Source organism: Prunus avium, chromosome 2 (genome assembly GCF_965620075.1).
Source record: "Prunus avium chromosome 2, drPruAviu1.hap1.1, whole genome shotgun sequence".
NCBI lineage: Eukaryota > Viridiplantae > Streptophyta > Magnoliopsida > Rosales > Rosaceae > Prunus > Prunus avium.
Genome location: NC_142285.1, coordinates 43,936,328 through 43,952,004, shown reverse-complemented (window position 1 = coordinate 43,952,004; position 15,677 = coordinate 43,936,328). Strand labels below are relative to the sequence as shown.

The window sequence follows — 15,677 nt, the reverse complement described above, 5'->3', positions numbered from 1 at the left end:
CTTCTTGGCATGGCAGCCACCATGCATATTCTTGTGCACGTATTTTGAACACCAAGATGCAGCCAAGAGAATAAACCATTCTAGGAGGACCCTTTTTTTTTTCCTTGATTTTGCCAAGGTGTATAAGGAGATATTCGTTTGGTGCATCTGAATATGCTTATTGTTTTCATAAATTTTGTATATTAAATTAAAAGGCGATAGCCACCCTTTTAATTTAATAAGTGCATGTACATTATCATTCAAGTGTTTGTCAATGTATAAGTAGATGCTGCATGCGATGGAAAAGTAGTCACGCAGATCGGAGAGAAGAAAGAAATGGTGGAGGACGAGAAGTCGAAGGAGGAGATGACGAGAGTCGAAACTCTGGGATTTAATAAACTGCTGAGCTATGCAGACGCATTGGATTGGAGCCTGATGGTTTTGGGGACGTTGGGTTCCATTGTGCATGGTATGGCTTTTCCAGTCGGATATCTGTTGCTTGGCAAAGCTCTCGATGCCTTTGGGAGCAACATCAACGACACTGATGCCATGGTTAAATCCCTCAAAAAGGTAGTGTATGAAAATTAAGTTTAAAAAGCATGCAGGCCTAGGCTTGCTTCACATCTCATGAGCTTTCTTGTTGTTTGTAAATTAGGTTATTCCATATGTGTGGTACATGGCCTTCGCCACATTCCCAGCTGGAATACTTGGTATATATATTTCATTTCCAACTAATATTATTGAATGTCCATGTTAGTAAGATAATAAACGTCTAATCATCGCATTAATTAATTACTTACTTATATATATCCTGCTCTGCTGCTTGCTTGGAGTGGAGTTTTGCAGAAATTGGATGCTGGATGTATTCAAGTCAAAGACAAGTGGCACGTCTAAGATTAGCATATCTAAGAGCAGTGCTTAGCCAGGAGATTGGAGCTTTTGATACAGATTTAACAAGTGGCAAAATCATTACTGGAATTAGTAACCACATGAGTATCATACAGGATGCAATTGGAGAGAAGGTTTAATTCCTAGCTACTCTTGCTCATGAGTCATGACAATTAATAATTAATATTAATATCACTCGCATGCGGCATGCAGTTGGGTCATTTTCTGTCAAGCCTTGCAACTTTCTTTTCTGGAATTTTGATTGCTGCCATATGCTGCTGGGAAGTGACACTGCTTACCTTTTTGGTTGTCCCATTGATTCTTATAATTGGAACCACCTACACAAAGAAAATGAACGCCATCTCCGCCGCAAGAATGCTTTACCAGTCAGAAGCTACGTCTATGGTAGAACAGGTAACAGCTAGCTAGCTACACCCTGCCAGTGCCAAACAGCAAATATACATATTACTATCTAACTGATTTCTACATGCATCATCATCACAGACAATATCTCAGATAAAAACAGTGTATGCATTTGTTGGAGAAAAGTCTGCAATCAAGTGTTTCTCAGAGTGCATGGGAAAACAGTATTTGCTAAGCAAAGGAGAGGCTCTAATAAAGGGAGTTGGAACAGGAATGCTTCAATCTGTGTCTTTTGGTTCTTGGGCTCTCATCATATGGGTTGGTGCTGTTGTAGTCACTGCCAAGAGGGCAAGCGGTGGAGATATTATAGCTGCTGTCATGAGCATTCTCTTTGGAGCTATGTAAGCAAGGAAGCAAGCAAGCAAATTTCTATATATGATTGACAGTTCAATAATTAACCTCACTTAATTTATTTCTATTGAATTTCAGATCACTCACTTATGCTGCACCAGACATGCAAATCTTCAATCAGGCAAAGGCTGCAGGAACTGAGGTTTTCAAAGTGTTAAACAGAGAGCCAGTTATAAGTTATGATTCAAAAGGGAAGACACTTGATAAGATTTATGGCAACATTGACATACATGAAGTGCACTTTTCCTACCCGTCCCGGCCGGAGAGAGTCATCCTTCAAGGATTTTCATTGTCAATCCCAGCTGGAAAGACAGTAGCCTTTGTGGGCAGCAGTGGGTGTGGGAAGAGCACTATCATCTCCCTTGTCGCAAGATTCTATGATCCCTCAAAAGGTCTGTTGTTACCTCCTTGATTTTCAACTCCTTAACCACACAACTAAGTAGGCAGGTTTTTCTTTGAGTTTCCTTGTTGCACAGAGTTCTTCTTATTGGTACATGAAATTGATAAATGTACGTACGGATGGATATTCAGGGGAGATTTTGATTGACAACCACAATGTCAAGGACCTTGATTTGAAGTTCCTGAGGAAAAACATAGGAGCAGTTTCGCAAGAGCCATCACTGTTCGGAGGGACCATCAAAGACAACATGAAAGTTGGTAAGATGGATGCAGAAGATGAAGAGATCCAGAAAGCAGCAGTTATGGCAAATGCACACTCTTTTATATCCCAACTTCCAGATGACTACTCAACAGAGGTCAGCAACTCAGCTCAACTCATTAAGAGTATAGTATATTAAGACATTAAGATGATAACTTGTGCATTTTGGATGAAATGGGGGTCCAGGTGGGGCAAAGGGGTGTCCAGTTATCAGGAGGACAAAAGCAGAGAATCGCCATAGCTAGAGCCATTCTAAAAAACCCTCCAATTCTTCTGCTTGACGAGGCAACAAGTGCTCTTGATTCAGAGTCAGAGAAGGTGGTTCAAGACGCCCTTGACAAGGCCATGCAGGGAAGGACAGTCATCTTGATCGCACACAGACTCTCAACTGTCATTAATGCGGATATGATTGCTGTTGTTGAAAATGGCCAAGTTACAGAAACAGGGACGCATCGTAACTTGCTTGACAGCAGCAAATTCTACAATAACTTGTTTGCTATGCAGAACCTCAACCCCGTTCATGAGTCAAGGTTAGTAATATTAATTCACACTTGAAAATCTCCCTTGCTTAATGCTTACATACGTAACGTAATAGCAATAAACCATAACAACCTAACTAACCGTTATACAATGCTGACTGAAAAACAGAGACACGCGTTCCTCTCAAGAACCTGCCAACACCCAACAGATTTCGCCCGAAGAGATAGAACAAGCCAAGGAACCTAGGGAGCCTGACAGCCAGCTTAAGGAGTCTCCAAAGCATGAAGAACAGGAAAGAGGAAAAGCAGCTATATTCTTCAGAATCTGGTTTGACTTGAACAAGCGAGACTTCGGAAAGATTGCTCTTGGTTCCTTTGCAGCAGCTTTCTCTGGCATATCAAAGCCTATCTTTGGGTATTACATTATAAGAATTGGAGTAGCATACTACGAGAACAATGCTAAGAGGGAGGTCGAAAAATTTTCAATCGTCTTTTCTGTAATAGGATTTCTTTCAGTATTCTCTCACACCGTGCAGCATTACTTCTTTGGAATGGTTGGAGAGAAGGCCATGACAAACCTGAGACGAGCTCTCTATTCAGGTATCATACAGTCCTGCCCGTAACAATCATCTTATATTTTCAATTCTGCTTCAAGAAGGTAATACAAAACTACAAATTAACACCCATCCATTATAATCTTGCAGGTGTACTACGCAATGAAATCGCATGGTTTGAGAAACCTGAGAACAACATTGGTCCGCTTACTTCACGGATCATCAATGACACCTCAATGGTTAAAACCATCATTGCTGATCGTATGTCTGTTATTGTTCAGTGCATCTCCTCCATACTGATTGCAACAATTGTGAGCATGGTTGTTAACTGGAGAATGGGCTTGGTAGCTTGGGCTGTAATGCCTTGCCACTTCATTGGTGGTCTGATTCAAGCCAAGTCTGCTAAAGGATTTTCAGGTGACGCAGCTGCTGCACATTCTGAACTTGTTACTCTTGCTTCTGAGTCTGCAACCAACATAAGAACCGTCGCATCCTTCTGTCATGAAGATCATATACTCAGAAAAGCCAAAATATCTCTGGAAAACCCCAGGAGAAAGTGCAGGAGAGAAAGTATTAAGTACGGCATAATTCAGGGTGTTTCCCTTTGCTTATGGAACATCGCACATGCTGTTGCGTTGTGGTATACAACAGTGTTGGTTGATAGACATCAAGCAAGCTTTAAAAATAGCATAAGATCATACCAGATTTTTTCTCTTACAGTACCTTCAATCACAGAATTATGGACACTGATTCCCACTGTCATCTCTGCCATCAGTGTACTAACTCCCGCATTCCAGACCCTTGACCGCAAAACTGAAATAGAACCAGCTATACCAGAAGATTCAAATCTTGACAGAATCAAAGGGAGCATCGAATTTCAAAATATCAAGTTCAATTACCCTTTAAGACCAGAAGTAACGGTCCTGAACAACTTCAGTTTGCAAATTGAAGCTGGAAGAAAGGTGGCCTTTGTTGGCCCAAGTGGAGCTGGGAAATCTTCTGTATTGGCCCTTCTGCTCAGATTTTATGATCCTATGGAAGGAAGAATACTCATTGACAGAAAGGAGATAAGGGAATATAACTTGAGATGGTTGAGAAGACAAATAGGGTTAGTTCAACAAGAGCCTCTTCTTTTTAGCTCCTCAATCAAAGCCAATATTTGCTACGGGACCGACGGGGCTTCTGAGACTGAGATTGTGGAGGTGTCTAGGGAAGCAAACATAGATGAATTCATAAGTAATTTGCCTGACGGATATGAAACAGTTGTTGGGGAGAAGGGTTGTCAACTTTCAGGAGGACAAAAGCAAAGAATAGCCATAGCTAGAACACTGCTAAAGAGGCCTGCAATTTTGCTCCTGGACGAAGCAACAAGTGCCCTTGATGCTGAATCTGAGAAATCTGTTGTGAGTGCACTGGCTGCGATAAATTTGAGAAACAATGGGGGCATACTGTCAAAAACCACACAAATTACAGTCGCACATAGGCTTTCGACAATAATAAACTCAGATACCATTATCGTCATGGATAAAGGCGAGATTGTGGAGATAGGTTCCCACTCAGCCCTGATAACAGCATCTGAGGGAGTTTATTCAAGATTATATCAGCTACAGAGCTTGGCAGGAGAGTAACATATTACATACAGCTGCCTTGGATAGAGAAGCAGGGCACTTTAAAAATCCTTAGGACTATATATTTTTCTTTAGGAGCTTAAAGTAATATTGTTGTAGCAATTTCGTATTAAAAAGGGGTGGGACGAGGTTAATGACACAATGAATTGTTGAATAGAGAAGCACAGAAGTTGCAACATATATTCCTATTTATTGATAAATGAATAAATTTGTTCTCAAGTTCAACGGATGATGCCATATGGACTAATGTATACAAGAGAATACACTCCCGGATGGAATCAACAAAACTTAAGAAAATATTATACAAACAGGTAGTCATTCGCTCCATCAACATCAACTAAGAATATAAGAGTGTTCCCTTGAGCTCCAGCAGGCTTTATTCCTCACCCTCAAAAGTAAGTACACCCCAGAAAGCAAGCATAAGGGAGTCACTTTTCGTGCTGTGTCTCCTGCCAAATCTTCCAGGCAGCTAAAAGGCAACTCAAATTGATCATAATGATAACCAAGATAGCCTAGATGAAGAGCTTGTAAAACATCACAGCATCCTAGCATCTGAAGAGTAAGAAGATCTGAATCCCTGACTCTCTGGCCATCTTGCACATATGAAATCCACTAACAGTAACACATTTCCTCAAAATCAATCCATCATTAGTCAGGATCATTTGTAGAGAAGAGGTCAACACAGAAACTGCAGCCGGAATTTCGTCAGAAATCAAATTGTCTTTCTAAGGGTGGGGGAAAGCCTTAAAACAGTGAATATCAAATCATTCTCTTTTAGGCTGCGTTAATTTCAAACATATCTTATCTTTCCCTGTCCTGTCAACATTCACTGCATATAAGTGAACACTAATATAGCCACTTGTTCCTCTGTTCATATATATTCAGAAGGACTGGAATCCAGATCGCAAATGTTCAACAGGTTCCTCTAGAACTCCAGAAAAACACTTTCTATTGTCTTGAGCAACTCCACTTCCTCCCGATTTGCTATTCCAGTATCAATATAACACAACTGAGATAAAATTATTGCATCAAGTCCAGTCCTAATGAGTAGTCAAACCAAAGGCAAATGTTATATTTAAATAATCATTACCTGGTACTGTGGCTTTTTCAGTGTGTGAACCCCTCTTTTGATGAACTTCTGCCATCCGACCTTTTGTTTCAGTGATCTTTCCAGATCTGCTGTTCTCTGTAATTATGTGTCACAAGAGTGAAAAGACAATTGTATTCAATAATAAATTGCAAAATACATATGTTAAACCTAAGATGCACCACAGATTCCTACGAATTGATGGAACATTACATGGCCAGGGTCCAAAATTAAGAGATTGTGCTGCTGTATCCCATTATGTTGATGTTTCACTTGAATCCCAACAACCGTTCTCGAATGTCCATCGTGTTGGAAGTACAAGGGTCTGCTCAAAGAACCTCTCTACAAATTAGAACAAAATATAAAAATAAAGCGTGCACTCTTGGTACTATAGCTACTAACTGAGATAGAAACTTACGTTTTGTCACTGACAACAACCTGACAATTGCCAGATTTGGTAAATTTTTTATCAGAAAAGTAGTTCCAGATCCAATCAATGAGAACCTGATGACCCTTGCTATTCCTTGTAAACTTATTTCCCAAATTCTCATTACTTATGCTACCCAACGAGTCACCACCAAGAGGAATACTAGAACATCCAGACTTTTCATCCCCACTGGAACTTGCTTGGGAAACATCATGATTCCTTGCCAATAGATACCTATCCATCGGGCCACAAACCTGAATTGCTTTCCTCTTTCCGCCATTATGTATTCTCTTTACTTCTTTCCCAAGACTTGAACCAGGAAGCAAAGGATAAAATGATTCAAGTTCCTTGGGACCAAAATCTACTATTCTTGCTCGAAGCCCAAAAGAGCGGAAAAGGGCAGCACATTCAGTAGTTCCAATCCATTTTTTTGAGCCATAAATATTATTAGCAAAATGATCAGAGCCAAGTTCATCAAATCCCTTTTCCCAAGCAATCTCAAGCCACCTTTGGAGAGATGGAATATCAGGAACAAATCCCGAACCACCAAATAAAACCTCCCGAGCTTTGTGCCTTTGCATAAGCAAGTGGGAGCTAAGCATTTGGATGTTACGCCACCCACAACCCCACCCAACGTCCTCAGATGGAATGCTCTGAAAATGATCAATATAACCGGACACAATACTGGTTGTATTTCCACGTTCTGACTCCAAACAGTCTCTCAGCAAGGCCATCAAGCCATGTTCAATTTCGTAGAAAGTGGTCCTAGTCTGTAAAGCAATCAAGGAAGAGACTTTTTCCTCCATGCTTATTTGTGCATCACATCTAGAAATCGGCAAGTCACTGATTGCTTGACTATTCTGCGGGCGTATCCAGTACGAAACTAAGAAGTTAGTAGACTGAGCTTCAGATTACAACTTAAAAGAAGACTAAAGAAGAAGAAGAAAACAAAGTTGCTGTCCAACCATTTGTTAACAAAGACGTTTCTCTTTTCCCTGAGAAAAACGAATAAAAATCCTTTCTTTCTTATAAAAACCCAAGAAACTTTTGTTTTCATATATGATTTGAATGGGCAAGCCATAAGAAGAGAAAGTAAACGAGAAAGTAAAAGAGTACCATGGATGATGATGATGGAGGTGAAGAAGGGGCAAGAGCAAGTTGTTGGGCAAATTCCAAGTCCCTTGCCAGTTGTTCATCTTCATCCTCGACCTCAAAGTGGCTGTTGGCATGCCTGCAACAATTCATTTTATTTACAAATCACATACATAACCACAATCCAGAAATTTTAAATTAAAAAAAAAAAAAAAGGATTAAATTTCTTTGCTTTGCTGCAAATACTTATGCAGCTATTATGTGTGTATGAGTTGCGTATTATAATACCACTCAAGTTCTGAGGATGGAACTTCCAAATGACAGAATGGGCAAGACGACGGATCCATGAAATAAATTTTCTCCGAATTGAGCCAAACAGCGGGAAGAAGAAGAAGAAGAACAAATGAAAGAAAATTGTAAGCTCTCCTAGTTTGAATTGCGTGGGCGTTCGTTCATCTTTCTTTCCCGGATCAAGCCAACCCGACTCTGCTAAAAGGATCGGACTTCGGATTCGGGACGGGGCTGTAATGGGCCTGACTGTGTGCTACAGCCTGTTACAAATATAGTGGAATTGGGCCCATAATGTTATATGATTTTTTTTTTTGGGGATAATTATTTCTATTTTGTTTTCAAAAATTAATAATAATTATTAGTTTAAGCATTTCCCCATCTCCTTTTTCAAGTCAAGTTCGGTTCTGTAGGAGATTGAAATTTGAATATATGTTGATTAAAATTTAGTTGCTTTCAAAATTATTATTTAAATAAAAGGTGATTAACTGCGATTATTCCATTATCAAGGTGGCAAATTCCAAGTTTTTCTGAGAGAGAGAGAGAGAGAGAGAGAGAGAGAGAGAGAGAGATAGAGTAATGATCAATAAAATTCAGTAAACTACTTCAATGATGGTAAACTAGTTATCAGTCATGATATTTACAGTCAGTTAGTCCTTCATTCAGGGCATTCACAGGAAAATGCATGTTCTTTTCACAGCGTGGCAATGGTTGCTCCAGTTATACACACAGCAATCTTTTTAACTGGGGAGCTCAAGCTGCTCAAGCTTCCCTCTAACACAAGAAATACAAGTAACCCACCAATGACCAAAGCTGCAGTATCATTATGCTTCTTCTTTAGCAAGCACCCTCATTCCACTCTTTGATAGTAGAAGGTCTTTCATTTCTTTATAACTTCTGAGCTCCTCCAGCGCATCAGATGTCTTCCGAGGCATAAAGAAACCAGAAGCTGTAGCAACTCCTCCCTCGTGTTCAGGTTTCACAGACTGGGATGAGTAACAACTTGAATCTTGGCGCAGAGGTGGAGCTGTCCTCAGCATCTGAACCAGAACGCCAACCGCAGCATCATGTGATTTTCTGCCTATTGGCAATGACTGTGATGTATACTCAGAAGCTTTTCTGCCATCGAGATTTTGACTGCACCAAAAACACGAATAGAGAAACATAAGTAAGATACTAAGCAAGTAAGCTACGCATATTTGCAACAAGCAACATACTAAATGTAACCTCAGATCAAGTGCATAAGATAAGGCTAGAAAACAAATGCATGGCATATCAATTCAAGTCAATAATAGTAAATAACCCATCGTAAATAGCAAACATCTTATCCGTTTCATCCATTTCAATATACTTGAATTCTTAGTTTTATATTTTGAATAAGTAATATAAAAGCATGCATAAGTTCTCGATGCACACAAGTAACGGTAGAATACCCAGTCAACTGTCTTTTGAAAATTTGACAGTTGCTTATCTCCAATTGAGCCAGCACTAGGAAAGCAACTGTCATTTCAATATCAGATTTTGGTGGCATTTCTTGCAGCCAAAGTGAATCCCTACACGAGCTGAACCAGGAAAATGATAGATCATGATGGGTAATCATGATCATGCAAATAAAATGCACTGTTTTTTCTATTTGTATCACAGGGATTCAGGTATTGCGAAACAGATCCAACCATGTTCTGTTTTTTGCTGCTTCTTTTCTCCGTCATAAAAGTCACCATTCAAGAGGCCCGGAACAAATAACCGTTAAGAGTGAGAAACAGAAAAAAGATGCATCCAGAAAAGTAGCCACAGCAATTGTGAAGGAAAAAACTTCAATATAAATAATACCATTACTCAAATACAAATTTCCTTAGGCCAAAAATGGGCCATGACTGCGTACATAGATTTTAACCATAAAGATTAATTGAAGTACCTGACTTGAGAATCTGATGTATCAACATCGTCCACGTCGAAAGGACATGAGAACTCAAAACCGTCCAAATCATCCTGGAAAGATAATCTACTGGAGCTTCTAGAAAATCCAACACGTGGTGAGCCACTAGAAGACAACAATCCTGAGAACCGCCCTGAATCATCTTTACTGTCTTTCATCACCTACGAAACAATAATTAATGGTCTTACTAGAAAGAATGAAACAAACAGTTAACTTCAAGACTATAAATGTGGAGCGAAAAAGCTGCTAAACCAGAAAACAGGGACTACCTTCTGACCAACCATATGATTTGATGTTCCAGGGTGCATCTCACCGGCCCTTGAAGCCTCTAATTTTCTAAATGCTCTGATTACTGATGGAGACTCTTGAGAGGAAGCGTCATTCCTTATGCTTCTGGGTGATAATGGAGGAAGAGAATTTCTACTTGGATCAGAAAAATTGGGGGACAAGTATCTAGGGCTTCTGCTCCCCATTGGAAGAGGGATACTAACAGGGGCAGTTCCTGAACGAATTCGAGTTTGCATAGGATTTAAATTTCCACTGGACAAGTATGTTGGGGGAGATGGGGATGGAGATGGCGAAAATGGAGGTGAAAGCTGATACTCATCATAACTCGTATTTCTCTGATGACCACCTAGAGGTCTATAGTTTTGAACTCTGTTAGCAAATGTATCAATAGGAGGAGATCCAACGTCATGTGACATTGGAGGTGCACGATATGCAGGTGGAGATCCGACTAGGGGTTTATTGTGATTAAAAGGAGGTGGCCTGTAGAAGCCACTTGTCCAGGTGTGTGGGCGTTGAAGTGGCACAGTATATGGCGGTGGTATTCCTCCTCGCGGAAAGGAAGTTGCACTAACACCCTTCTCTGATGAGGGGAAAGACCTCAGGGGGTCAGTGGCAGGACTACCAACATAATCTGTAATTATCCTAGGTGGCATTGGTGCTGCAGGCTCAAGATTGAAATCAGATAGTGTTGAACGGTAAGTCACGGATAAAGAAAGGCGGCCAGGATGAGCCTCTACAGGAGCAAAACTGTACTCCTCCATTAGTTCCTCCTCCGCCCTTGAGAATGGATCTCTAAGTGAAGACACCTTGTAAATAATATCAAAATTATAAGTCTGACTAGATGTACTTAGCTGTCTAAAGATCCTATAAGCTGGAAGAAGCCTCATATATGAATAAAGAGTACGTAAAAGTATGATTGACTTCTTGTATGTCTTCTTATAAGAGGCCGAAGTGTCACCAGTTTGGGGAGCCACAACCCGCGGAGTTTCATACTGGACAACCCACCTCTCTATAATCGTCTCAACAGATGTCCCCTCCACAGAATTCACATATAGATTGTCAACAGAAGAAGAACTAGGCCCTCCACGAACAAGTATTATGTCAATTATCATTGGATCCATTACATTTCTGTGCCAAAAATTCAAATTTTCAAGAGCTGCAGGGCGGTCCCCTAGTATTAAGTTGAACCACTTGTCTCTCTTTCTCACTTGAGGAACGGATGACAGGTCACCACTGCGATCATGTGGGTGAAGAGAAGGGATCCTAGAGTCCAAAACAATATGCAAGCTCTTCAGCAGAAACCGGGAAACTATCTGTTCCAATTTCCCTGATTCGAGCTGAAAATTATTCTGAAAATCCATAATTCTTAAAACTAAGTCTCTAACTAGACTCCAAGTCCCCCTTATACAGCATTTCAGTCAGAAGCAATCGATACCACAAAAACCACTCCTTGCCCAAATCACTTAAACACGAAAACCTGAATTCTGGTAAAGTCTTGCACTTGCATTGAACTATACAACTGTTTGATGTGTACCAGTGTATTCTCTGATTAAACGAAGAGACATAAGCAGAGAAAATGAAATACCCTCTTCAAGGAAGCTTTATGAACCGTAGATGCGTACCTCATAAGTGCCAGAGAAGTAAGAAATTCAACAATTGACCTTGATGACGATGCAAGAAGCAACCAGGCAGCTACTCTGTGTAAAGAGATTGAGCAAAATCAAATGACCCATATAAACGAAAATCTAAAATTGAACATATAAAGCATTCAATCACCCATGAGCACCGGAAAGTAACGGATCAAGCATATGGGTCTTCGGATGATCCAAGAACATCAATAAATTAGCAACAATCATACCAGGTATCAATTAGATGACATGAAAAATCAGAGATCTCGAAAAAGAAAACCCAAGATGATATTGGAAACGTAGTAGAATAATATAATAATAAAAACATGCATATCAAATGAAAAACTTACTGAAAGAAAAGAGCGAAGGTAATTGATGTTCTTCTTCTACAATGCAAGAGACAGCAACGTCAAGGATTGCGTAGAGCACAAAGAGCCCACGCAGTGTGTCTTCCCTTCCTCAGTTTGTTGAAGTAAACATTTCAAATTGGGTTGAATAAAAAAATCTCTCAATCATTTGTCTTGCTTTAAGTTATGTCATTGCAATAGACTGGCCGGAGGGGATAAACTTAAAAGGACGATCAATTTATTATTATTATTATTAAAACTAAAATCTCTTTATTTATTTTAATTTGGGGTAAACTTAAATAATTAGATTGAAATATAAATGGAAATCCCTGAGTTGATTATGTGTTTTTTTTTCCTTTCAAGTTATCATTTATTTTTAACATTTTTATGAAGAATAAAAACAAAATTCTTGCAATCTAAAATAAACAAGACATTAGCAAATAAATGGCTTTTTTGTTTTTGGTTTTCTTTTATGTGAATGGGTAATAAAAAGAGTGTACAAGAACCCTAAGCCCATCACATAAAATCTATAAACTGAGCCCAGTCCATTATCGTCTTTTCATACTGAAGCCCATTATATTTTTCCTTTCTTTAAATTTGGTAGTTGTCCACCATCTATGAAGTTTTCTTGGGAGGACGGAACTTGGGCCAATGGATTTTCCCAAAAGCAAGAGAGAGTTGACAAATGCATGGTAATTTTAGTGGGGAAGGGGCCCCACCCTCCAATAATTATCCCATAAATAGAAATTTGCACCGGAATGATGAATTCTCATTCTAAAGCGGAGCGTAATCCTACCGACATCAATCAAGTGAAGCTCACGATTGATTCACCATTATTTTATTTAATAATAATAATCATATGATATAATGCAATGCATGCTCACCACCACCAAGTCATAGTCCATGCCTCAGCAGTGTACACTGTCCATTCCACCAGGGCATTTTCAACCAAATACCACTTATGTCTCAATTAAAAGATTAATAATAATACTACAGAGTCTCCAGGGCCACGCAGTTGAGATAATTGAAAAGGAAAATGGTCATCGTTTGAAACAGGTACTATAGTTTGTTTATGATTTTACGTTCACATACAATTTATATAGATGGTTTGTATTTGCTAAAGTTGTTTAAGCTTAAGAAATTGGTTTTGTCAACGGAGTCTAGTTCAGTGAAAAAGGAACTTAACTTGCAAATAAGAGGTCTCATATTCAAATCCTCACGACATCATAGTGTGTGTGTGTTTGTGTTTGTGAAAAATTCCCCTCTTATGTAATGTAATATGTAGTTTAAACTATCACTTATACTTTAAAAAATAAAAAAAAAGAAGTTTGAACTCTTAATGTACTTTATAATGTGTGACCCAACCTTTGGGAGATTAGGAGGGCCCACCCACTTGTGCGTCTTCAGTGACTCGATAGGCCACGATCCTTTGTCCAATAATTACCCACTACAAGGATCCATTTCACATAGTATTGTTTTGTTTTGTTTTGTTAGTTACCACCACACATCTTGTCGGGCATTTGCTTTATTGATTTTAATGATTTGCCTTTAATTTTCTCCTAGGTTAATTAAAGCCCAACCCAAACAACCTCAAAACTTTTCTTGATTGGGTCATTGGTCAATAACAATGCGATGTGTGTGTGAAAACAACGAGAATTTGGTCACCTGCATTGACATCAACGAACTGAATATTTGAATTTTTTAATACAACGCGCAGCCTGCATTAGATCAGCAATTTATTTGTAGAAATGAAAAGCGGCCTCATCTCAATCCCGTAATTAATAGCGATGATAAAAGTTTTAAAAAATACAATTAAGGAAACCATTTTAATTTAATCTGTATTCTTAATATTATTGTCAATACTTGACACGTGTATATGAGTATAATCATAATTAACTATTTGTTTTGTATTTGTTCAATCATAGGACACGTGTTAAGAGTTAAAAAATATAGTAAATGTACGATTTGAGTTAAAATGGGGAGTAAAAATGTTCTCTCTAATTAAACGAGGCGCGAAATGATTAGTTGTGTAATGCCGAGTTAAATGAAGGAAGATGCCAAGTAAAAAACAATAAGGGGAAAAGAGTTATCAAATATCAACAAACGAGTTAAATGACAGACGCAAGGGCGTAAGCAGAATCACAAATTCAAGAGCAAGCCACATACATTGAACCTGGACACAGTAGTTTTGGCCTTTATAAACCCCACCACCAAACATACTCTGCAACAACACACAGCAGTTTCAGGTTTGTTTGTATATTTTGTGTTAGTTGTTGTAAGCTTTCCGATTCCAAAGAAAGAAACAAAAAATGGCGGTAACAAAGCAAGTGCCGGAGGTTGAAGAAGAGAAACTGCTGAGAAAGAGGAACGAGGAGCTGGAGAGAGAGCTGAGAAAGAGCCAGGAGAGAGAGGAGCGCATGAAGGCTGAGCTGCAGAAGGCCCGCGAGAGGCTCAGAGTGGCCGAGGAGGCAGAGGAGCGGCTCTGCTCACAGCTCGGTGAGCTCGAAGCGGAGGCCGTCGATCAGGCTCGTACAGATCACGCTCGGATTCTGGCCCTCATGAACCAGCTCTCTCAGGCCCAACGCCTTCTCCAGGCTTCATCCGTTGCGCAGCCTTTGGGACTCGCTTCCAAATGACAACGTACAATAAGCTCAGTTACTAACCGTTTCGTCTTCTTCGATTTTTTTTCTTCCTTTTTTTATTGGCTGAACAAACAAAAAAAAATTGCAATTTGGTTGTTGTTGTAATTTTGAGTCGGGATTGGTCCATTGTAGTTGTTGGTTGTAATTGTGTGTTGTGTAGAAAGTAGTTTGATGATGTGAATCATTTGATTTTGATCCATCTTCTCTTTCAAGCAAATAAAACAAATAGATGTGCATATACAGAAGAAGAAGAAGAAGAAATATAAAGTTTGTTACTTTGATCTGATTAATTTCTCAGAGCAACAAGGTTATCTTTGTTCTGTTCCACTTCCTCTCCGATCCTTGAAAGTCTGTTGTTGTTTTTGGGTTTGTAATTTCCGTCCGGCCACGAAAGTTGTAATCTTGGAGGAGGTGGATCTCAAAAGAATGCATAAGCAAAATAGTGTCTGATTAGTGATTAATTAATTTGAATGAAGATTGAAGTGGAATCATGGTGTGAATGTTGAAAAGTTGTTTTGTGGACAAGTTGTGACTTTTTCTCCACCGAGCGAATACGTGGAAGAAAGTGTTGAAACCAATTGTGTCCCACATCGGAGAGAGTGAAGGAGAAAGAGTACTTTAAATAGAATTACCCTACTCCAACTAATACCGAGGTCTTTTGTGATAAAATCCCACACCTGAGGATTGTGCAGGTGGTAAAGTGGGGACAGTATCGGTGTTGTTGGAGTGGACTCTCGGCCCGTTAACCTGGAAAATTTGACAGAAAGGTCCACTCGTATTAAGGGAATTGATGCAAAATATTGTTGACTGGAATTGATGATTAATTATTTTATTCCAAGTAATTATCTTCCGCCCCGGAACAGGTTCGTTGGTTGTTACTTGTACGCAACATGTTTGAATTGAAAAATATTGTGATTTCAAAGTTTTCTTAGCGTGTTTGTGGTGGTCATGGTCATGGTCATTGATTTTAGGCAGATTATGT

The 15,677-nt window shown here is 39.3% G+C and overlaps 4 protein-coding genes across 19 annotated transcripts; 2 read left to right on the top strand and 2 right to left on the bottom strand.

The window, feature by feature from the left end:
- The first annotated feature begins 315 nt into the window (after positions 1 to 315).
- Positions 316 to 4,960, top strand: LOC110749567 (ABC transporter B family member 19-like). Its single transcript, XM_088248717.1, has 10 exons — positions 316 to 549; positions 635 to 689; positions 826 to 1,001; positions 1,081 to 1,281; positions 1,372 to 1,631; positions 1,720 to 2,033; positions 2,173 to 2,396; positions 2,486 to 2,829; positions 2,948 to 3,378; positions 3,483 to 4,960. The coding sequence occupies exons 1-10, from the start codon at positions 316 to 318 to the stop codon at positions 4,958 to 4,960; spliced, it is 3,717 nt and encodes a 1,238-aa protein (XP_088104843.1).
- On the bottom strand, positions 929 to 8,025 carry LOC110749540 (Peptidase C78, ubiquitin fold modifier-specific peptidase 1/ 2). 14 transcript variants are annotated; one of them, XM_088249019.1, is made up of 10 exons: positions 7,855 to 8,025; positions 7,591 to 7,705; positions 6,466 to 7,334; positions 6,261 to 6,372; positions 6,051 to 6,146; positions 4,232 to 5,969; positions 4,056 to 4,160; positions 1,872 to 3,828; positions 1,729 to 1,778; positions 929 to 1,303 (listed from the first exon to the last, which is right to left on the bottom strand). In XM_088249019.1, the coding sequence occupies exons 1-6, from the start codon at positions 7,911 to 7,913 to the stop codon at positions 5,886 to 5,888; spliced, it is 1,335 nt and encodes a 444-aa protein (XP_088105145.1). In that variant the 5' UTR covers positions 7,914 to 8,025; the 3' UTR covers positions 929 to 1,303; positions 1,729 to 1,778; positions 1,872 to 3,828; positions 4,056 to 4,160; positions 4,232 to 5,885. The 14 variants fall into 14 exon arrangements, with proteins under 14 accessions (XP_088105145.1, XP_088105148.1, XP_088105147.1 ...); XM_088249022.1 differs by having other exon boundaries at positions 1,872 to 3,825; XM_088249021.1 differs by having other exon boundaries at positions 4,056 to 4,145.
- A 409-nt stretch (positions 8,026 to 8,434) lies between these two features.
- Positions 8,435 to 12,256, bottom strand: ATG13 (Autophagy-related protein 13). 3 transcript variants are annotated; one of them, XM_021949738.2, is made up of 5 exons: positions 12,057 to 12,256; positions 11,701 to 11,775; positions 10,060 to 11,623; positions 9,770 to 9,951; positions 8,435 to 8,991 (listed from the first exon to the last, which is right to left on the bottom strand). In XM_021949738.2, the coding sequence occupies exons 3-5, from the start codon at positions 11,437 to 11,439 to the stop codon at positions 8,679 to 8,681; spliced, it is 1,875 nt and encodes a 624-aa protein (XP_021805430.1). In that variant the 5' UTR covers positions 11,440 to 11,623; positions 11,701 to 11,775; positions 12,057 to 12,256; the 3' UTR covers positions 8,435 to 8,678. The 3 variants fall into 3 exon arrangements, with proteins under 3 accessions (XP_021805430.1, XP_088105342.1, XP_021805429.1); XM_088249216.1 differs by having other exon boundaries at positions 11,701 to 11,770; XM_021949737.2 differs by having other exon boundaries at positions 10,060 to 11,775.
- A 1,997-nt stretch (positions 12,257 to 14,253) lies between these two features.
- LOC110749547 (protein RESPONSE TO LOW SULFUR 3) lies at positions 14,254 to 14,894 on the top strand. Its single transcript, XM_021949661.2, has one exon. It carries the CDS (start codon positions 14,363 to 14,365, stop codon positions 14,687 to 14,689), a length of 327 nt encoding a protein of 108 aa, XP_021805353.1. The 5' UTR covers positions 14,254 to 14,362; the 3' UTR covers positions 14,690 to 14,894.
- The last annotated feature ends 783 nt before the right edge of the window (positions 14,895 to 15,677 follow it).